Source organism: Aulostomus chinensis, chromosome 18 (genome assembly GCF_037954235.1).
Source record: "Aulostomus chinensis isolate RoL2024-O1b breed Wild chromosome 18, RoL_Achi_v1.0, whole genome shotgun sequence".
NCBI classification, from domain to species: domain Eukaryota; kingdom Metazoa; phylum Chordata; class Actinopteri; order Syngnathiformes; family Aulostomidae; genus Aulostomus; species Aulostomus chinensis.
The window spans coordinates 10,859,949-10,883,317 of NC_141337.1; the positions used below are offsets into that span (position 1 = coordinate 10,859,949).

A 23,369-nucleotide genomic window follows, 5' to 3' on the forward strand; every position below is an offset into this window, starting at 1 on the left:
AGAATTCACAGTTACAGACACACACTCATAATTACATATCCACTGACATCCATACACAGAGTGACGTTCAGTGTGTGGCTTCCATATAGTAACCCCTAGGGGGTGTTTATGTTACACACAGATAATACAGATATTAATCATCACTCCAGCCATCCTATTTGCTAGAGAGACACGCTTTTCCATGTAACGGACACACACAAAAGTTTGTTTATTCAAGGTTATTGTCTGTCGACATTTGCCCTCCAGACACTGTCTTCCCTCGCATCCTATAGTAAACAGGATGTAGTGGGACTAAATGGTCAATTCAGGATTATAATTGACAAGGTTTCTTGTAGTTTTTATACAATGAGTAGTGTGTGTGGGAGTGTGTGGGTGTGGGTGCGGGTGTGTCTTTACAGTTATTTGTCAGCTTTGCCTGTCATTGAGAGGACAGATTTCTCTGTGTTTTCAGGTGGAAGAGTACCCAGGATGTTTGACTGCATCTATGATTTGTATTTTATGGCAGGCTCAGCAATAACACCAGTTTGAAGCATGTACAAATTAGCAGGTTTCTGTTTTGTGTTTAGTCTGTTTGTGTGTGTGTGTTTGTATTTCCTGTCTTTGTGTGTTTTCTCATCCTCGTTCTTCCTGAGAGCCTGGTGGTCCTCTTTTCCCCCTTTTCAGAATTCACTACTCTCTTTTCTGTCACTGCCTTCCTGTCGTTCTCCCTCTCTCACTCATGCAGGCTTATTCACATCTACATCCATACTCACACCCAGTCCCTCCCCCCACATTTATGTGTAGTCTTTTCTCTCTGTCCCCTGCGTGGCTTTGTGCTGCTGCCACAATGCCAGGGGCCAGGCGATGAGGTCACTCTCCACAGGAGAGCTGCAGGCCTGACTGAACCTCCATCATCCCCACCACCTCCATCTAGCACACAGAATAAACCAGCAATCTCACCTCCCCCAGCAGCACCGTGTCTTTGCGAAAGCTCTGGCAGCTTCACCTTTACGCCCATGCAGACCACAGGATGCACGCTAACATGATAATTGTAGGACATTCATATCACCCACATCTTAAGTACATACAGATAAACACAAGTGCAGAGAGATCTGGAAGCTGTTGTCCTCACATACCCTTTGCTGTGTTTCAACCTGTCCCCTGCTGTCGCTTAGGCCCCCAGGCAACTTTCTCCATCATTTCCTCCATCCAGTTCTCAATCCAATACTTTAAAAAGTAGTGAGTCATGTAGAAGTCGTAGTGTCAAGCTGTCGTCCGCCAAAACTGTACCCCTGAGTCTGTAAAAGACAGTTTTCCAGCTAATTATGAGTCATCCTTGCCTTTTCAGCTGGTAATACCATCAGTGTGTGTGTGCGTGTGTGCACGTGTGCGCGTGCGCAGAGATACAGGTATTCCTGGGACAAAGAAGTGGTCATGTTAGTTCAAATAAGTTTCCATTGACCAAATGACCATAATTTCTCCAAGTCATGAATGTCAGTTAGTGTTATATGGTAGTGATGTGATGCAAATGAATCTTTCTATATTTCTCTGTTATACAAATGTTTGTTAAGGCACATGCTTTTGGATTTGCGTTTTCAGTAGGGCAACAAGTCCTGCTAATCTCTGTTTGTTTTGATTACATCACATTAAAAACCGTATACTATATCAGATCCTCTCCAATATAAATTCATCTGACTGCAACTCTAATAGCCTGGGGGGAAATAAAAGCAACAACAACAACAAAACTATGACATTTGCACCATCTTAAAATACTCCCATGTGCAAAAACCCTGTTTTTACACATAGTAACACACAATTGAAATATATCTTCCATAATAACACCGCAGAATACCTGCAACTAAGATCACCCATTCAAACAAAATCTAACAAATATTTTCACATTGCTTCCTTGGAGAAATTAAGCCTTTTTATTATCTTGGTCTGCCATTAACTTATCCATAACATCAAGAAAAGGGAACATCAACTTGGATTTCAGTCATGATACTGACTTCTTGAACCAAACCCTCTTAAACTTTTCCCCCATCAAAAGTGTCATGCTACAACTAACAGTAGAAGACACCTCCCATACTTAGACTGACAGCGTGCTCAAATTGTAGGCTCCGTCTTGGTCTCTATACTAGGGTACATATCATCAATCAGCTTGGACAGGAAAAGCAGCTGTTTACTCCCCATGGATCTAACTATAGAACTATCCCTAGGAACTGGGAACAAATGAAGAACATATATTATACACTGGGAAATAATACTGACCGACTACATCTCTATAGAAACTGTATTCACCTCCGTCAAAAACATTGCAACAGACAGGCAGGCAATTATTTCATAGTCATGAGTTAGTATTTATCTTTGGCCTAACCTCCAATCATAATTAAAATATCATGGGGGTACTGAAGGGATCAAATTGTAATGATAGTGCTATTTATTTATCCTAATTCATATAATTATCTCGCCTTACAAAGATAAAAGATGTGTGTGGGGGGGGTCATTTCTGTTTCTGGTCACAGCTGACACAGACATCTATATCTTAAGAGTACCTACGTCCGCCTGTACACTTTTATACCTGCAAGTTTAGGTATAATACAAGAATTAAATACATAACAGTACATGCATCTCAACACTGACAACTACCTTGCACCCTTCCATATAAATGTATTAATATTATATGACACATTGCACATTGACATGAAATCATTGCATCATCTCTTAAACCTGTGATGCCTCCTTCTAAGAGGGAGGAAGGCCCTTGAAGGGGAAACAGAGAATCCCCTCAGGCACTGCCCCGGCCTGGCGTCAACATGGTTCTGTCCAATCACAAGTGGGCAGCTCTACTGGTAGTAAAATGTTCTCCACACACCTTGCTTGACCACTTGTGATTGGATCTCAGTCCCCTGGTCGAAATGCAAAAAAACCCCACCTACATTGCTTGTGTTTGCAACAACTTAATGCATTGGCATTTTTAATTAACAGAAGGAAGCAATATATTTGCCTAATTTTCCAGAACTTCAGATGTAGAAATCCCAACCATAGAGATTTGGTTTAATCCTCCGCATGTTCCAGCCAAGACCCAAGATGCTGAAAGATTTTGAAATGTTCAGACATTGTGTACAGCTTTGTTAATAAGACAACTCAATGAACACTAGATGGTTCTTCGGTGTGGCCCGAGACACTTTTCCTGTTCATCCGGCTCTTAATGCATCCTAATGCGCAATTTGTACATTCACACTGGGACCGTTGACTTGTGATCGGCTCACCCAGGACGCATTGTAATGCTTGGCCTCAACAGGGCCTCAGTCTCACCTCACAAAATGGCTTTTGACTTCAGCTGCTGAAAGAGTGAAAGTAAAGAGAAGCGTGTGCAGAATAAGTCTGCAGTAAAAACACATTTGACACATTTACTGACAGTGCCATGTTTCATCTCATATAAATCAAATAAGTAGGGTAAGTGTGCTGTAACCTCAATGAGTGGTTGCTCCTGTTGTGAGGGCATGGTGTTCCTGCAACCCTTCAGTGGCTTTATAGTGCAGCCAGGCCAAAAATACAACCCACATACTGACCACCACACATTAGCCAGGGACAGAATTGCTCAGCGCCATGCAGAATAGCTGGGGTTGGCCCATAGCCTCCTATTGTATACATCCCGTCTGCTTTGTCTATGCTACTGTGATAGGTTCCAGTGCTCAAGCACAGACAACAGTCCAGTTATAGCATGTTAATTCTCCCATGACCTCCTCTTTGGAGTGCGGGTGTCGCGCTGGTTGAGTTTCATTTAGATTAGAGGCGCTCAGCCCATTTCTATGCTTGATAATCTTGTATGTGTCATGTCTCAGGGAGCTTGAATCAGATTTTAAGTCATTATGGAGCAATTTTGCATTTTTTGTTCAAAAGACTGTAGTTTAGTTGAATTGTCTAGACTGCATACAATTATGCACTACACTACAAGTGTGGATGAAAGAAAGCGAGACCGATTGACACCATGAAAATGTAACTGTTCGAGGAAAAACAAAAATGAAGCCACTCAAACATCCATACCCAGGGCACAACTTACTCCAAGGTGTTTGTAGGCACAACAACAGTATTTCAGAGACCAGTGTGTGGGATCCTGCGATATCCAGAAAGTCAAAGATTGCTGCCTGTTACCTCATTCTTCACTTTCAAGATGTATAAAGGACTGGTGGGGGCCTGTAAGATCATTTTCCTCTTGTCCTAGATTTTTCAAATTTTTCAAATATTGTTTGTGAACCCAAGGAACCACTTTTAAGAATCAGGAACACATATTATTTGAAATGATTCCCTCAGGGAAAATGTTTCTTTTAACAGACTACCCCACAATGCCTTCAGAAAAAAAATATAAGAATTTGCTAGTCTAAAGGGATTGATTTCTCCAGAGATCATAAAAGCACTGTGGTGAAGAATCTGGAGTCTCTCAGTAACAGAAGAGATCATACTTGTTACTGGTGTAAAGTCAGTGTGTCGCTCGTGGAGAAAATGAGAGTGCTTTACTTTTGCTGTCAGAACGACCTTTTGATCTTCCCTTGTTTCACTACTATTAGATGAAATTTCCAGTTAGCAATTTGCTAACACGAGCACATTCCATGCTCATAGAGATAATACACACAGCCCTAGCTTGTTGTTCAACACTGTCCAGGTCTGCAGGCTGTGTCGGATGATGTCTGTTTATAGCGGTAAAGGCTTTACGGCAGTCAGGTTTCGTCTATCGAATGTCAAATATTTTGCTCCCCTCCATGCACAGTTCACCTCTCCACTCAGAGCACTGGTAGATGGAGTTTACACACACACACACACACACACACACACACACACACACACACACACACACACACACACACGCATGCATCCTTACAAATTGTATACAGTTTGATCCTTTTGCAGTTCATTTGTGGTCACCTCCTCCTTCACCTCTCTTGATGTACTCATCTTCTCATCCCTCCCACTCCTTCAGGCCCTGCAGCATTTTCGTAGTTCTCTCTTTCTCAGGTTCAGTATTGTATATCTATGTGTCACAGCGTGCATGTATTTGCTATGTTATATAAACACTGTCCAGGTTCGAAGGGGACCTATTATGCTCAGGGATTACTTTGACATACATTTGACTCATTATTTGAAACTGGCCACGTTAGATATAAACATCCGAAAATGTTGCAGTATCCGTATATATGACTGAATACAAGGAAAAACACAAGGGGTCTCTTTTAACATAAGGAATTATTTGCCGTTCTGCTTCTCAAATGCTCATCTTGATTTAGCGCTTGTCTTCTGCACAATGGGAATGGAGGTGGGAGGGAAAGTCAGAGGAGAGGAAAATTCGTGCCTCAGAGGTGGCGGCATGCCTTGTGATGTTTAGTGACATGTTAGTGTGTGTGTGTGTGTGTGTGTGTGTATGTGTGTACATAAGAGGAAGGGAGAGAGAGTAGGAGGCCCAACACTTGGCACATGAACATAATGTACAAGAATATTTCATCGCTATACTGTATAACATACTTGTGCATGATGGAATCACCTCTTTTTTGACTCTGCATGGCAGCAAGAAAAGAGAATATGTCTCCATCTCTCTCCGACTCTGTCTTTCCCTCATTCTAGTGAACGTCGCCTGTAGACACATCAGAGAGGTAGAGGCTTAGTCCTGTCAGCACCTGATTCAGCCTGACCCTTTCTCTCTTAAGTGGAAGAGGGGGCTTCCTTTTTCCTGCCCCAGGGCAAAGAATAACAAGCAACAGGGGCATTAAGATAGTGTGAAAATACACTGACATCCATATAGAGCAGTCTGTTGTTGTCATCATGAGTCAGTGTAAGCAAAACAAAAAAAAAAAAAAAAGGTTTTATTTATGTTAATCACAAGCGCAGCAGCCTAATAATGATACTGAGCAAATGAGGGAGAGGGAAAAGGAGAGCGCTTGATCAGAAAAACGGGGAGAGGCAGCAGGTTTGGGCATATTTGTAATGTTATTAGGGTGATATCATGGCTGCATTAGCAGGTTGGGGTGTGTTGGCTCATCAGGTAGGCCTGCAAAACATGTTTATATCACCAGAAGGCCAGCCATTCCAACCAGGTGATTCAAGACAAAGTTTTTCAAAATAAATGCACAAAGAAAATTAAGGGTGTAAATCAAAAAAACTGATCATAACACGGCCGTGCCCTGATGATTTTGGTCAGTGCTGGGGTCTAATGTTTATATGAAAGGGTACAGTGTCATTTCAAACAATCAGTGCACATCCATGAATTCATAAATTCAATGAAAATATACTTTTGAACATTTGATTCAGTTTTAAATATAATAGTCAAGAGTTGTAACCTTCTCAAATTATCAATGGAAAATGTAGAGACAGCACACAACACTGCACACTGCCACCTACAGTGTAACAGAGTACAATACAGAGAAGATGCAAACATGTAATGCGGGACATTTTCTGCTATATGGTTGTTGTATTGCTACCCATTAGCGGATTGTTACACCTGTAGACCTGCATATTTAGCATGTATTATATATGGTCATGACTGTGCTTGTACTGCACAGTAATCCTATGATTTCAAACATCAAAGATTTTGGTGGAGCATATATTTACCATCAGGATAGTGTCAAAGTATTTAATGTTTGTTCACCTCACTATAACACATCCTCCTTTCTCCTCACATCCTCCTATCAACCGCTCCTTCTCTCTCTCATGCTTTTCCTCCTCAGTTTGGTACTTTCTTCCACTGCCATGCGGCTCACCTCCCTTGTGCCAACTTGACTGTGTGTGTGTGTGTGTGTCTGTCTGTCTGTCTGTGTGTGCACGCATGCAAATCGGGGTCAAATATTTGCCTGCGCTCCGTGTTTGTGTTGGATGGGTATGTTCCAAGCAGTAGTCTCAGACAGTGGATTAGATTGTCCGACCTCCAGATGATTTTTACTGCCAATGTTAAAACTGATGGCAGATGTAATCGAATGTGTACGATTGTGTGTTTCCGCACAATCGGGTGCGAACAAACAGTTCTTTTAGCTGTGTCTCGTAGCAGGCCAAAGCTTGTCTGATGTTCACTGCAGCAACCCGGTGAGCTCTCAGTATCTCCTCTGTCCCTCTTTCTTACATGAGACATCTAAACCAGAACTTCCCATGTCCCATGCCAGTGACACAACAATGTGTGGAAAGCTCTAGGTGCGAGGTGCAAGGTGCTGGACATAGCAAGGAGGTGATAAGGCTGGATTGCCCTGTCATGAAGTTGGCATTGGCAGACTTGTGGGGTTCAAGGTGCCAGGTCCAGTTCAGTGGTAGTTCAGCCTGATATTTTATCTGAGGACAACTGCTTCAATTAGGCTCAAAGGTTTCAGGACAGCTATTGTTATTCTCTCCCCCAGATGGATTTCTCTCGTTTTTTGTTGCAGGCACTGCTTTTAAATACATAAGTTCTCTTCTCATCTTTTCTCATGAACTCTGAACATTGTGTAGAGAATCTGGTTGGGACGTTGACAGGAGTTTCCCTTTGACACATACAGCACACAACAATCTTTGTTTGATATGTTCTCTCCTACTGGAAAGTCTGCGTTTGGTTTAGGTGAGTGGTACCGTCTGAGTAGAGCCTCTAGTTGTCAGGGCAACTCACAGAGCTGGTTCGTTATGTCAGAGACAGCAGACTTTTGCATTTCCTAGAATTGATTTCAGTATTGGCCTTTAACAAAAGAAGTCCTTGAAGTCATCTCTTCAGTAAGACAATTTTATTTGCACCCTCCTTTGTAAAGGGCCCTGCTTCATCACCCTCGGATGTTTGCTTTCTTCTGTTTTTTTGCCAGTTTCATGATAGAAATGTCATCAACACACCCACCCACTCACCCTGAATTCTCTGGACAATGATCTGCTCTGTTCAAACATGGGCTCAGTCAGACATTAAACTGACGTTCGCTGAGTGTTTGCAGGTCAGTTTGATGTCTGGTCCAACTAATTGTGTTTCCACGTACAGTTTCTCCTTAATGCCTTAAGTTTAGAGTTCAGTCGAAGTGTAAAAGTAGAGCAGAGGTCTTTAATGTAGTATTAGTTTTTGTTATGTAGTGTTACATTAACTAAATGCACAACTTTCTACATCTGATACCCTGCAGCTCAGATCTTTGTGGCCTTTGGTTTGTCAAATACCAAAGGCGAATTTGGCTGTGAAACTCAGCTTCTCAACTGAGAATTTTTTTTTTTTTTTTAAGGTTACCTTAACAGCTACCATAGTCTGAATAGGTATTGATAAGGTCTGGGCGTTTATGAAGTGACATTTTGCTCTCTCAGGTGGTCTGATCATTGCAGTCCATAGAAATGATATGGTTTCCTTCTGGTTTCGCCGCAGTGTGGAGGTTACACAGATCAATGCAGTATAAATGCATCGGCCTGGCCTCAGGTGCTTTTATGTCACACGTCTACACTTTGAGGCAACAGGATGTGTCCAGGTTTACACTACTTATAAAATCACTCAGGCCAGGTGTGTAGTTTTAACACAGTGTGCTCCCTGCACCTCTGCTGAGTTTAAACACAACTTCCAACACGTAATCACAGAGGGTTGCTTGAACTGGACCTCCATAGACGTCCAAGTATGCGACCATTACCCCCCCATTAGACCTCTGAAACTAAAATATCCGTCTAACTTGCTTCCATTCTATTAAATATTGTGCAAAAGACCATTGAAGGGTAAAAAGAACTCATTAAGTGTGTATGGTGACCATTATGGCTAACAGACCTCATTTGTTAGAACCAAATTCAAAGGCAGATTTGGCAAAAGAAACTTGACTTTTAGAAAAACTACTTTTCCTGGTCCTGACCTCCTCCCGCATTGTTGACCATTTTTAAGTGGTCATTGCTACTGGCTGCAAGCTGTTATGCCCATGTGCAACGCTCTGGGACCACCGCAGTGCTGCAGTCTTGTATGTATGGTAAATAGCACTTCACAATAGCTCAACAACTCTGCATGTGCGGCCATTTATTTTCAGTTTTATTTAAATTTCTGTAATAACCCTAACAGGAGGAAGAAGTGAAAAGGTTCACTGTAGCTCAGCAACATTCACAATTATTCTGAAAGAGATTAAAGCATAAACATTTTCAAGAAAAGCTGTAAGTCACATGTAGCTGCTGTGTTTTGCATTTAAGTGCTCTTTATTGTTCAGCACCACCACTGGTGGTTGGACAAGGCTTATGATTTGGTTGCTGGGAATGCCGCATGTGGTTCAAGGGTTTTCCTTGGAGTTTGAATGGGCAACAGCTGGGATGGCCTGGTCCCTCCATTTTCAGCAGGCCTCCTGGGAGTGACAGGACACGTGCCAAGAGCTTTCATGTCATAAATATCCCCTTTGAATGCTTCAGTGCTTTATAATTATATATTCTTTATTTGCCCTTGTTCTCTCTCGCTCACTTTTATTTTTACACACCTTTATGTGATGTGAGTGTTGTGATTGTAGCTAGATGAGACTGAATTAGATGGTCAAAACACACATTGTCGGAGCTCAGTGGGATGAGTTGGATGTTCCATTTGAGTGATGTTCACTGCATGTGCTTAATTTTAAACTCTGGACATGAAAGCCCAGTAAAGCTGTTTTCCATAACACTGTGATGTACCCAGAGTGAGTTACATAACAAGCTAGCAAACAATTATTTTTAACACCATCAGCAGTGATATTATTTTCCATTTCTGTTTGCTTATTCATAGTTTACATGTGCTTTGCACGTATGTTAATCACGACTGTAGCATGTATCCATAGCAGCCTGTTAATATGAAGTTAAAGTTAAAATGAAAATGTGCACAGTGCATGTCTCCAGCCCTCATATAGGTGAAAGGTAGACCATGTTTTCACTTTCATTTCCAACATATTATGTGTATTAATTCTAGTTTCCCATCACCACAGAGCTCCAACGCTTACCTGATAGTTATTTCATCACCAGAATATTATCACGCCAGCACAAGAAATGCCAGCTGGGAGGTATAAAATGTTCATATAAACACACATCAGGTGTTGGCTACATTTGGTCTCCTCAGGCCAATACTTATATAATGTGTCAACTTTCTAAACAAAGACTATTGTCTTATTGTTAGAATCAGCAGTCTGAATGACTGTCAATTGTGCGTGTGTGTGTGAAATGAATCCGTCAAGCCCTTGAGGCAGGAATATTGTGGTAGCCAAAGCATCAGAACACTGCCAACCAAGACACAACTGGGGAAGTTCCCCTATTGGTGTTGATTATTTCAAAGCCTCCTCTACCCAGACAGAGAGAGCATTCTGGAGGGGTTGTCTATTAACGGCTTGTGTAACTCAACATCCTGCGGCCCATTAAGAAACACAAAGACGTGGCGGCATGCCACGCTGTTAAGGATCCCTTTGGTGTTAATGGCATACTGGCAGCACTGTGTGTGTTGAGGCAGCAATGTAAGAGATGAGCTGACTGCTGCTGAACAAATAAACATCTGTGTTGGGAGGGAGGTTAAGTAGAACGAGGGAAGAAGTGAGAGTGAAAGTTTGCCACCAACCAGGACAGACACAAAACTCCACCTCAAGAAGCAGGTCTGCTTGAACTTTATTAGTGACTGGAATCCTCCAAGCTAACCACAATTTAATGGGTATTAATGAAAAATAATAGTCATTGTAAACTTTTAAGAGCCTGACACAATAGGGTTAAACACATACTGTACATGTATACACACCCACTTTGTCAAATAATTTTGTAGTGGTATTGTTTTTCATACCTGTTTTTATTTGCAACAACTCTGCTCTCTAATGGCAAATACAAAACAATGCAGAATGCGACATAATGGTGTCCTCTTCTTATTTCAGTTTTGATATTAAAGTTGTTGTGCATAACATCACATCATCGGCTTTGCTTACTGTTTCAACTTTAACAATGGTGGGTAAATAGTGTTGACTGTCACACAATCTCTGCAAAAGGACCTTTCAGTGCCACAATTTGATTGATTTGTTATGCTAGGACTTGGAACGTTATAAAAGTTGTATGATTAAATCATGTATCCTCATTCAAGGCAGAGGTTTACCTGCTGGTGTTGGGTTCATAGATCGGCATATGAACTCTTTTTGTGGGGACTTGAATGTAAGGGACAGTTGTTTTGGTCAAAATACAGAGCAGTATAGCTTTGAAATGACGTATAAGTGCATCTTGTGTCCTCATCTTTTGAATCCAGTGCTTTACTGCAATGGCACTCAGCTTGATTTTTTTTCAAAAGTGCTATTATCCTTAGTTGATTCTTCTTATGTTCATCTAGACAGGGAGTGTGTGTGTGCATAGGGGAATCGTAAGAATTTCAAACCAAATCAGAATAGAATGAAAGAAATAAACAACTGGATTCTTACATGGATGCATTTTTCTGTGTGCACAGGCACGTATTGTGTGCGTGTGTGTGTGTGTGTGTGTGTGTGTGTGTGTGTACGTGTACACGTGTTGCTGGGAAGCATCTCCTCCACATATCTCAACCATGACAGAAGCTTTGTCTGACTCCCTAGGGTGTAGGTGAACTTCCTAGCCCCCTCAGAGTCTGCAGGGTCTCTCTGTCTCTTGCTGTCTTTCTGCCTGTCTCTGTCAGAACAGCCCATCCATTGTTAGATGGCTGCTCTAGCATTTTGTGAGGTCAGAGAGGCTACAGGTAGCGGAAAGGACAAGATTAATCACTTCATCTGGGACAAGCATAGAAGGGGTGATAGACCAAGAGATGGGAGAAATAGGTGGAGCAGCAGGAGAATTAGAGGGAAGAAAAGGGTAATTGAGAGGGTAGAGGAAGAGAAAAAGTGATTGAGAACAGACAGGGAGGAAGTTGTAGATGAAGAAAGGGAAATTGAGACAGGTAAAGATGAGGGGAAGTAATTACCTGCATAAGTGTCTATGTTGTGCTCAGTGATGCATTCAGTGAGGGGATGGAGCGAGTGTGGAAAGAGAGAAGTGGTCAAGGGTGATTACCGAAGCGCAGGCTGGCTTGCCTTTGATCTCGTAATGACTTTGTAAGTAGGGTTTGAGCATCCTGTTAGCAGCATGGTGCATCATCATCATCATCATCATCATCACCATCATCACCATCACCACCATCATCACCTCTCCAAAAGAGCATATTCTTTAAAGCTCAGCAGCGCAGCTTTCCTTGACTCCTGTTCATTTTCTCATTTGGTCTCCCAGTGTCTTTATTTTGCTAGTGTGGTTATTTTGATAAACCCCACAGAATATTAGTCCAGACCAGAACCAGACCTGAATAAACAGACTCCATGCTGAGTGCAGGTGGACACTCACAGATGTACGGAGGCTTGACAGCACTTCTGCAGATGTTGCTCTGACTAATCACCATCCAAGCATTTGTTTTTCACATGAGAGTGCCAGTTTGCATGTTTTCAATCAGGAATGTCTGGGCTTTAATATTGTATTTTACTTACACGGTGTGTGTACTGGTTGTGTTCACAGTAACACATGTATTTACAGGAGCTTGAGCTGTAGACCAAGCATACTTAAGCCTGTGTTTGTGTGTGTGTTTCTGTCCTGTACTTATTTATGTGTGTGTATGCTCCGGGTCCTCCACTGTAGGGGTGAGTTAGTGGCCTGCCGTAACATACAGGGCCTACCTGTGGGTGTAGTTGGCCTAAATCCACCTACTTAAGTCTGGTCTTTATTCAGTGTCACATAAACAAATACCAGCTGAGCCTGTTCACTTCCAAACCTTCAATAACATCCTCAGATCTCTTCCCAACATCTGTCAACCTGCAGTTTTAGTGGGCAGGCTCATGTAAAGCTACATTTTTTTATGTCTGCAGTTTGCAGTAAGGTGTGTTTGGCTGTGAAAGCCTTTCCATTTGTGAGCACTGCGAAGCCGAGTGTAATATATTCAACAACCGCACAAAATTTGTACAAACCTGTGTGTTTTCATGCTCAATATATACAGTACACTCAGACACAGACAGACTGCCTAAAATACACACTTGGTCTCACACACACACACACACACACACACACACACACACACACACACATACAACGGGCTCAAACTTGTCCCACATTCACTCAGCAGGTCTTGTATGTCTTTGATATGCCTGACCCGCTTTTATTGTTTTTTCTATATTTCTCTATACGACGGGCGGTATGCAGCTGATTAGATAGATAAATATACCCTGAAGGTGAGAGAGAGGAGGAGAGGAAGGATACAAAGTTTTCTCCTGCCCCGACACATCCCGGCAGTGGAACTCTAATCTGCTGAGGCTTCATGCATTTAAACTGCCCGATTAGCAACAGTTTAACAAGTGGTTTCCCTGCTGGGCTGAAACAGAAATGAATGCACAGCATTTTTAATGATTGTGTTTGTCTTTTCAGTACCTCAAAGATAGAAGCTTTCATCGTGTCCTGTAGCAACACCCAGTCATGTCTAAGTCTTTGCGCCATGTAAAGATGCAGAAGAAAGTTGTTGAAACATTGTATTGTTGATTTATCTTATTCCGTCATTTTGCCAAGTTGAGTTTAAACATCAGCATTAGTGGATAAGTGATGATGAATCAGCCAAACTGTGGTGCGATTGTTGAAGCTGTCAGAGTTCTCGCTCCTCTTCTCTCTCTATTCTTTGTTCTTTTATTAGCTTAATTAATCTTAAGTAAACATACAAAAACATCATAAAATGCATCAGAAAAATTAGAACTTTTTTTCAAAGATTTCCTTTGAAGTTAAAAGTGTTGGTTATGGTAAAATATACATTGTGTTTTTGTTTGACCCCCAAGACAAAAATGGCTGAGCAAGCAAAGAGGGGAGATAAAGACATTGCACAGGGTGCCGGGGCATTGCAAAAATTCTGAGAAAAATCAGCAAATGAATATGTGTTATCTTTAATTGGATGGATATGCATTGATAATCTTTATTCTGCAGCAATTGTAAAAAACAAAAACAAAACTCTGAACTGTTGCCATTGCTTTAACTGAGAGCAGTGGGAGTTGAGTTGAATGTAGCTGATGGGGAAGAAATCAGTGGTGCACACATTCAGGTGGGCGTGTGGTGTGCAGGTTTGTGTGTCGGGGTCATCCAGAGTTTCAGGCCCGTCTCTGGCTATGCTGCTTGTTTGTCAGTGAATAATGGCCTCAGATGACAGAGTTAGCACAGTGATTATGGCCGTTCTTTCTTTGCCATCATGCCGCCATTCCACGGAACAAACACTTGTGTGTTTACGGTATATTTTTGTGTTAGTACAAGAAGAATACTGGGGCAATGTGCTTTAATACTTGGAATGTAATACTTAATATATTCTCTTTCTTTTGCATTTCTGTCTCCTTCTCATTCAGTGACATTTTTGATGCCATGTTCCCCGTCACCCATATTGCGGGAGAAACAGTCATCCAGCAAGGTATGTATACAAATACTTATAACTTTGCATATCACAATTGGGTGTTGTAGTTGGAAGTAAGATCATGCTATAACATAATACAATCATGACTAAAACACTGTTTATTAACAGGATAATAGCAAAATAATAAAAATCACTACACACAAAATTGTTCAGCATTTTTGTTTATATTTACTACTGTGCTGCATTATTTATTCACTACTAAAAGGCCATAAAAGTACATTATATTGTAATAGCTAAATGAATAATTAAGGACTTGTTTGGAAAATGTTTAATGATGCGGGTTCCAGCATAGATTTGATTCTTTCAGGCAGTTTCGTGGAAAAATAAGTAACGCTGCTTGATGAACAATTTAAATCATTGTTGCATGCCACCTTTTTGGAAGTATGCTTTCTACTCATCATTTTTAGTGCCAGACAAGCAGATAAATGCGCTCCTTATTTTCTCTGCATTCTTTTTGGAACAGAGGTTTTTTTTTTCCCCACAGGAATTGTTGAATACAACCCCAGTTCTATTAATACAGGTAAAGGGGGTTTTGGATTAAAGTTTAGTGGATCACTTGTTTTCTCTACTGAGCCACAGCTAAGCTAACTAGCAGTCAGTTGTATGGAGGGGTTTTGGAGCTCCTCAATGCAACCAGAGAGAGGAGAAGACTATCTGTGTTGTCTGACTTTAAAAATGATGAATGTTAAACATTTTTACCCAAAAGCTGACTTTTTCCTGTTTACAATGTCACCACTGGTACACCAGAAACATTTTATATACCAAGCATGGCCAATTTAACCCCCTCCCCCCGATAAAGTACAAGGGCACTGTCATTACTGGTCACATGACGATCGGGATTGGTTTAAAGAAATAAAAGTGAGTATTTTTTTTCTAGTAGAACCATAAGGGTTTGAGTCAGAACTCTCTCCTGTGCTGGCACAACACAGTGGAGGAAGGTCTGGCTGCACAAGACTACTTCCCTCCAGACATCCCTGGAATTTGAAGGAACACAGAGCCCATCAAGGCCAGACAGTTTTTTGTTTTTTTTCCCCAGTGCTGTTAACCACATATTCCAAACAATTAAAACACATTCTCTTCTCTCAAATGAGTGCCCAATATCAAAGAAAATTGCTCACACCCACACAAATACTCATAGGTTTCACACATGTGAAGGTGAAGTGTCTGTGCTTGGAAACACTCAGTCTCTCCCACCCACCTTCTCTATGACAGCATCCAGGAGTATAGCAGTCCTAATTTGGTGATAAGTCTAGCCAACTTTGCAGACCTCCGGGCCCATACAGTCCATTGTCATATACACTATAGAGTGTGGTGTATAGTATGTACATTACTGATGTCATTGCTAATGTCTGGACTACACTACAGCTTCAGAGAAGAAGGAAAAAAAAACAACATCCCTGCTACTGGCCCATCACGCCCTATTTAGACTCGCGTGGTGTTTAAACAAAGGGAAAATTTACTTAAAAAGTAGTGTACATATATCTTTTTTGTTCTTGTTTTTTCTCACATACAAACATCTCTATATCCATAAGCAATTTGTTATTGAAAAGTCAAAATGAAGCAATTGAAAAGTCAGTGTCAGCATGTTGGAACATCAGCATTGTGGGTGCAAGACACCGTAGAGGCAGAGAAGGTATCGTGTGTGTGTGTGTGTGTGTGTGTGTGTGTGTGTGTGTGTGTGTGTGCGCGCGCGCAAATATTTGCCTTGACTTTAAGGCACAGAAGGATTGAGGCGCAAAAGAAAGGCTTGAGAGGCAAAGTGATAAAAGACAGGAAGAGTAGAATAAAGAGGGACAAAGAGAGGGAATTGAAAGAGAGATAGATGAGATGAAAGAGAGAAAGAGGCAGAAGGAGATAGCAGTGGGGCCAGGTAGCAGCAGGTTGTGTGCAGCAAGTGTGTGTGTGTTTGTGTGTGTGTGTGTGTGGCACCAGGGTCTCTGCTAGGACAGACCATCAGACGGACAAGGGGTGTTTTTGTGTGACAAATAGAGCTGTATGATTAACGAGCACTCTCCACTCAGTATTAATTAGCCGTGTGAACTCCTGTGAACTTAACACACAGGGTGCACCGAGCCTTTCAACTCCTTAGGTGAATATACACACTAGAACATATATACGCACACACACGGTCATTATCGCCCTCTTTTAGTGCCAGGAAATGCACACACATGCATACTTGTGTCATGTATACTCATGCATCGTTAGCCACTTGTATTAGCATTTATGTCTCATTGTAGGAAGTAGCTGCAGGGAGAGAGCTTCCCTGTGCTCATGTATGAGGCTGTCAGTCTTTTATGATAATTTCCCCTGAGTCCTATGTAACAGATAGCATAATTAAAGGAACACTTTGTCATTTTTCAGCCTTATCTCCAGACAAGATGCTTTTAGGGGACATCAACCAGCCAGTTCCCATGGGTCACTCCAAGTTGCTTTGAAGCCACTGAAATGCTTCTGTCACAAGAGAAATCCAGTCAGCCAACCAGACAACATGTAGCGCTACCCACCGTGCACATCTCTTAGCTACCCAGTAATTACTTGAAGTTGATGTAGCCTGTCAGAGATGGAGGGAGTACATATTTTGTTTTGTCACTTAAATCAAACATTTTTTAAATTCTTCTTTTTTATACGTATTTTACAATTTGGCCAATTGGCACACCCTCCCCACCCAGGAGTGCTTTATATTCATATTATTTTGAAATATAGCAAATCTTTTGCAGCAGAAATAATTGACATGACTTTTTTTTAAAAAACAACAACACACGCTCTTACTCCCACACTTCTTCTTTCTATTCTGCTGCCATATATATCTCAGTAGCAGACTCATTAGCACAGCGAAAGGAACAGGCATCTATGTCTGTATTCCAAGAATCTCCATCCACATCCATGTATGTATTCGTTTTACTGAGGAGTTGTAGCTGTTCACGCTGAAGCATTATTGTTTCAAAGATTCCTCGACTTAGCCACACACACACAGCGGCAGTGAACATTGCGGTTGATGCAACTTTTTGCCTGCGTCCGTCCTGTTTGATGGTGATATTGGCAGGCCATTGAAATATGCAATCTGGAGATGATTTTAGAGTTTCTCACTTCAGTAAGAATAAAAGAAAGGGATGGATTTACAAAGACCTGAGGAAAGTTTGATATGAGGTGGGCCTCTGTGTCTTCATATGTGCGCTGCAAGTGTTTGACGAATGATTTTGATCTAAGGGTTTTCTGTTTATGTGCAATCATTTAAGAATGAAGCTGAATGTTTGATCATTTTGTTTCCTCTTTTCTCCCCTGTAGGAGATGAAGGAGACAACTTTTATGTGATTGATCAAGGTGAAGTGGATGTAAGTGGCTGATAAAAACATGCAAGCACATACACAAAAATACACGCTGATTTCCTCTGTACACTCACTTCTGTACTTATTAGTGAAAGGATTTAAAGTGACCATGTGGCTTTTCCAAGATGCAGTGTGTCGTTTATTCACCCGTCTCCACGGGTTGTGGGCCTCAGTGGGAAAATACAGCCTTCTCCACTCAAGTTGAGACAATGTTTCCCTCTAACAATGGGCAGGTTGTATTGGGTTGCGTACGTGTTTTGTTCTCTTCAAAGCTCAGTTCCACTCTGATGACAATCTGAACTTGGTGCTATGGACTCCTGCGCACTGTGAAGCAGACAAACTGAGAATGTCTTTTGTCTTAGCAAGTCTGACACAGAGCGATAGAGCTAAGTGAAGAGATAAAACAGGAGCTGATGGAAAGTTAAACAGGAAGTGACCTTATCAGCTTACAGTGGTGAGATGCAGAGCGGGAGAGAAGCAGGTTGGCAAGGTTTCCTGTGCAGGATGATATAATCAGCCCACCTGAGAGATAGAGAGAAGGAAGTATATTAACACCGCACTGCGAGGAGAGATGATGCCTTGATATCTATGAGAGCAGTTACCAGCAACTTTGCATTGACTTCTGTGGTTTCATATGCCTTGTCAAATATGATTAGATCACTCATGGGCCTCGTTGCTACAGTCTGGTGAAACACAAGTAGGTCAAGAGGATTTTTGTTGTTGTAGTTCACATACAATTTAAATGTAGGCTTCATGTAAGAAGAAAATCAGTGCAGGATATTTAATAAGATATTGCTGTTCTCAAATATAGGTCAACTTTTTAAGATTGGCAGGCGAAAGTTTATTCATCTTGTCCGATTAAACATTGGCTGTTTAGTAAAGTAGGTTGGATGCAGTAGTTGTACTCCCTGTGTATTTTTTAAGTCACATCTGATATTTAGAGCATGGTAATCAAATTTGCACCATAGAGGCTTTTTAGTGGAAAGCCTTGCTTTTTACTAATTAAGATTGTTGCTGGTTTGCATCTTTTCAGGCACTGAAGTTTTCAGTCTTCACAAAACATTTGGTCTCTTTCAGTCTCAGAAACCACGAAATTTTCTTTCACTTGTTAATCTTGGCAGCCGAATTAAACCACATGTAATCTAAAAGTGTCTAGATATCTACACTATATCTCTAAAATGTTCAGTCATCCTGGCTCTTGCCCAACTTTATTTCAGACCCGCAGTTTGTCTGTTGCACAGTCCCACGCTTGCAGCAACGCTCCTCGTCTCACTTGTCTTCAGCAGTGTGTTCAGCTGGAGGTAGTCCACTCTGAGGCGATAACCTCGCTATCAGTCATCACTCAAGTTGCTAGAAAACGCTTATTCCTGGCTTCATCTCCAACAAAACCCCATTTTCTGTTTCTCCTTCACTTCACCCCATCATCCATTCCTCTGTCTCTGCAGACAGCTGCAGCCACAGCTCAGCCTCTAAAATACTTCAAACTCAGTGCCGAGGTTATTAAAGTGTGGAGATGTCTCTCATTAGACGGGTGTAAATCTGCCGGCATCCCATAAACTGCATGAAAGTTGACACCCACTGCTGCTGATGTAAACACCTCTCGATGTTCACTTACAGACAAAAAAAATGACAAAATGTGAGAAGAGCTTGTTGGACTTAGACTTGTCATGATTAAATGTTCATTATCTGTAAAGTAAGGTGATCAAATCTGCTTTTTTTTTTTCTTCATCAAAGATCTGTATAGAATGTATAAAAGAGGTGGATGTTGCTTCTGGGTCTGGAAAGTGAAGCCTTAAGCCTGCATTTTTCCAGATCACCAGCAGAGGGAGACACCAATGGTGACAATATGACAAGATTGGAATTATCCTTATTCTCACTTGATTTATTGCTTGAGTAAACATGTTCCTGGTGGGATAATGGCCTCAGCCACTAGATTTAATACAACACATCTTTCATTTTGTAAATTACGGGGATTTGAGGATTAAGACCCTGCATCACTACTCCATCTTCTCTTCCAGAAAATAATTACCTCCATTTGCTCAAAAAAAGAGAGTACAGGATTCCACAGACCAACAAGTGACATCACGTTGTCTGTTTGTCTTCATATTAATTCCCTGCATTACTTTTACCATCATGCAATCACTTATTTTATAAGATGCAGTTTATTAGTTTCACTTATATTGTGGATTTGGCATTTACAAATTAAATTAAATAATTGCTTTCAAATGAAACACAGAGACAGACCTTCTCTCACTAAGCCCACCAGAGAATGGATTCCAAGTTACTATGAACACAAGTAGACAGTATTAATGGCTTCTGCTCCACCTTCCAGGTCTGATGATTTGTTACTTCTTAATTATCTCCAGCCCCTCGCAGTTTGTTCACATACTTAAAATTTCCCTCACTGCTGCAAGACTGCATGTGAGGCTTCAATTGTTAAGACTTATCAGGCCAGGTTCAGTATACAGCAGCTTGAAAGTATATTTGTCATACAACTCTCTGTGCGACCCCAACGACCAAACAAAGACTTCAGCGTCAGGAGAGGGGGTTGAAATTAACTACATGTATGTGCTGGTGTGCAGTGTTCATGACTTGCATGTCCCTGTTGTTTGACGTCTGGTGTATCCATAGTCAACACTCTTGATCTCTTTAAAGCCACCCCAGTTGATACTGAAGGATGAGTCCCCTGTGGTCAACTGTGAGCCCTGGATAATTGCTTGCAACTATTCTGGCAATCCACAACAGCAGCTAAAGGGATAAAAACCTCTCTCTCTCTGGCTCCCTCTTTTCTGTGTTATTAAGTCAACAGGATAGTGGATAGTGTTTCAACAAGTGAAACCGTAACAGCCTTCGAGATAGCCTGAATGAGTTTCAATGGGTTGTATTGTCTGTGCAGCTACAGTAGCCGGCCAAACTTGAGTGCATGTGTGTGTTTTTGATCTAGCACTGCATCTTCCTTTACTACCAAATCAAAGAGAAGGCTTTAACAAGACAAGATAAAGGAAATAAAGGAGATGGATAGGGAGACAGGAGGGATCGAGGACCTTTTAGAGGGTGTCATCTGAGGGCTTAGCTTGGATCAAATACTTAGGGACAAGCCCTAGTGAGTGTATCAAATAGCCCGGAAACTTAGGAGGCAGAGAAGAAGAGGAGGAGGTGGTGGTGTCTTGAGGTCAATGGAGATAGGTGTAGAATATGTGTCTACTGTTTCATAAAAATGACAGTTAACCAGAGAAGCTAACATTCTGCCAGTGAGAAGTCTGGTGTAACATTATCAGGCAGAGAGAACATTCTTCTATATTCTCTACAAACATTTGACCTACAGTCTTTGACAGCATTTCTCCTCTCTCCATAGGTATATGTGAACGGGGAGTGGGTGACCAATATCGGAGAGGGTGGTAGTTTCGGTGAGCTAGCTCTGATCTACGGGACTCCCAGAGCTGCAACAGTGAAGGCCAAGACTGATCTTAAACTGTGGGGAATTGACCGAGACAGCTACCGCCGCATCCTCATGGTATGAACAGCAACATACTGACTCACGCTTCACGACTGCACTCGGTATTAACTCGTCACATATGCATCTTATAGCAACCTGGGTGGGCAGCCATTGTTTCTAATTCAGGTTATTTCTGCTGTGGTCAGGTTTTTGTTTTGTTTATTTACCCTCAGCAGACTGTGAGAGTTACAGCAAAGAGTTTCCTTTGTTTACCTATTAACCACAATATTTAATAGCATCAGTCACTTATGAATTTGAATAACAAAAAATGCCACAAACTTCCGCCACGGTTCAGCCAGGACTTATTGTTTTATGAAAATGTATATATCGTGACTTGGGACTACTTAAAACACAACAAAATACGTCCTTTAACATTATGTTCTAAATGTATACACACACACGGGTGTCTTTGCCTTTCAGATGTCTCTTCAGATCTGTTTCTTGATGAAAGAATACAAAAGAGAGAGGCAGTTATGAGGGCGGAGGAGGAGAAAGAGGGTTTACTCTAAAACACACTTCCCAGTCCAGACGTTTATCTAGGAGGAATGTCTAAATGTTTAAACTGGAAAAGCAAGGTGCTCTGCCCTACATGCACATTTTTGGTGTTGTTATAATGACTAATTATTTTGTGTGTGTGTGTGTGTGTGTGCGCGTGTGTGCGTGCATACTGTAAGTGAGTGTTTCTCACACCTGTTTCTCCAAGTAAATGTGATTGCCTCCAATTAACCTTTCCTACACCCAAGTGCATCGAAGGCTTCACCAGCTCTCAAAATATGTGTCCAACTTGATTAAATGTGCAGATGTGGATGACGATGTGTGTTTTGGCCTTTTAGCTCAGTGTAGAGTTGGCATTGGCCTGCCCAGCACTCGGGTCACCTCTTAAGCACATAGTTTAACTGAGGGCACAATTTGCCCCGGTAACATTTCTTCAAGAGGTCTCTCTCAGTCTCCCTCTCCATCTCATTCCTTCATTCCTTCCTGCAGCAGCAGCAGGAGGAGGAGGAGGGGAGACCGGGTGACGCAGAATTCAATTATGTGAACCTGCAGTTAATTATTGCTGTCAGTGACATGTAAAGCTGTTTTTTTAAGTGTGGTATTCTGGCAGTGTTGCAGGCCAACACAATGAGCATTCAGTGTGTGACTGTGTGTGTACACATGAGTATTTTAACACTTTTCTCTTACATATTCTTATGCACAAAGTTATGAGAGGAAACTGAGGCTGTGATTTATGATCATAAAAAGGGCATCAACAACCAAGTCTGTTCTAACCCACCTGTGTATAGTGATGAATCCTGTGTGATACTCAGTCTTAATTCATGTGTGCCAGACAATTTTCAACCATATAAATGCAGTAAATGTTGGAACCACGTGCAAATTGAAAACCAGAAAGAAATGAACAGGAAACACCACGTTTCTTCTGCCATTACTATGAATTGAATCTGTTATTTTAAGCAGTAAACGCTTCATGATGTTTGAAAAGGTGAAAAATCACTTTTTAAAGTTAATATTTCTGAATTCAAATTATGGAAACTATCAATAGACACACAGCTATGTATTGTAAAGAAGGCTGGCCAAAGCAACAGCAGCACCTGGCTTAGCATCACCCTTTTCTTATCAATGTGATTTAGCTGATCGGTCAGTCAGTTGTTATCTTTCTTTAGAACACGTAGAAAGGAGGTCAAACAAAGATAAATGACAATTGTTGAAAACATTTGTACAAAATGAAGTAGCATAATATCATAGTGAATTATCAAACACATGCCAGAGAAGTAGTAGGAAGTAAAGTCATGTTTAATTCTACCCCTTCTCCATTATGCATCATCACTCCATTAACTTCCCAATTGACTTTCAAAATGGTTGCATTACAAACAGGCCTGCAGCTCAACCTGGAAATAACATGAGTTGATGCTGCTGAACACTCCAAGTCCCTCACCAACCCCAGTAGAAGGAACACACCAGCACACAGCTGAGTTCACTTACCGAGGTTACTTTGTCGGGCATGATGGAGGAACAAGTAGTAACATCATAAGGTGACTCAGCAAAGTGCTTTACTCGGCTCTTTACAGCACCTCAGAAAAGAATTAGCTCTACTTTATTTTCTTCTGCACTGCACACAGTGGAGAACTTACCAGTGGTGATGGCGGTGGTTCACGGGGTGCCATCATAGGAATTGAAATCACCCATATTTATGGCTGAACAGTGAACTAGCTCA

At 41.4% G+C, this 23,369-nt stretch overlaps 1 protein-coding gene across 5 annotated transcripts in view; it reads left to right on the forward strand.

The window, feature by feature from the left end:
* Window positions 1-23,369, forward strand: part of prkar1b (protein kinase, cAMP-dependent, regulatory, type I, beta) — a 63,437-nt gene that overhangs the window by 23,523 nt on the left and 16,545 nt on the right. For all 5 annotated transcript variants that reach the window (XM_086185185.1, XM_086185188.1, XM_086185186.1 and 2 more), the window contains 3 exons: window positions 14,271-14,332; window positions 17,621-17,667; window positions 21,017-21,175. In XM_086185185.1, coding sequence (XP_086041311.1) covers window positions 14,271-14,332; window positions 17,621-17,667; window positions 21,017-21,175 — 268 coding nt within the window. The remainder of the gene's footprint in view (window positions 1-14,270; window positions 14,333-17,620; window positions 17,668-21,016; window positions 21,176-23,369) is intronic.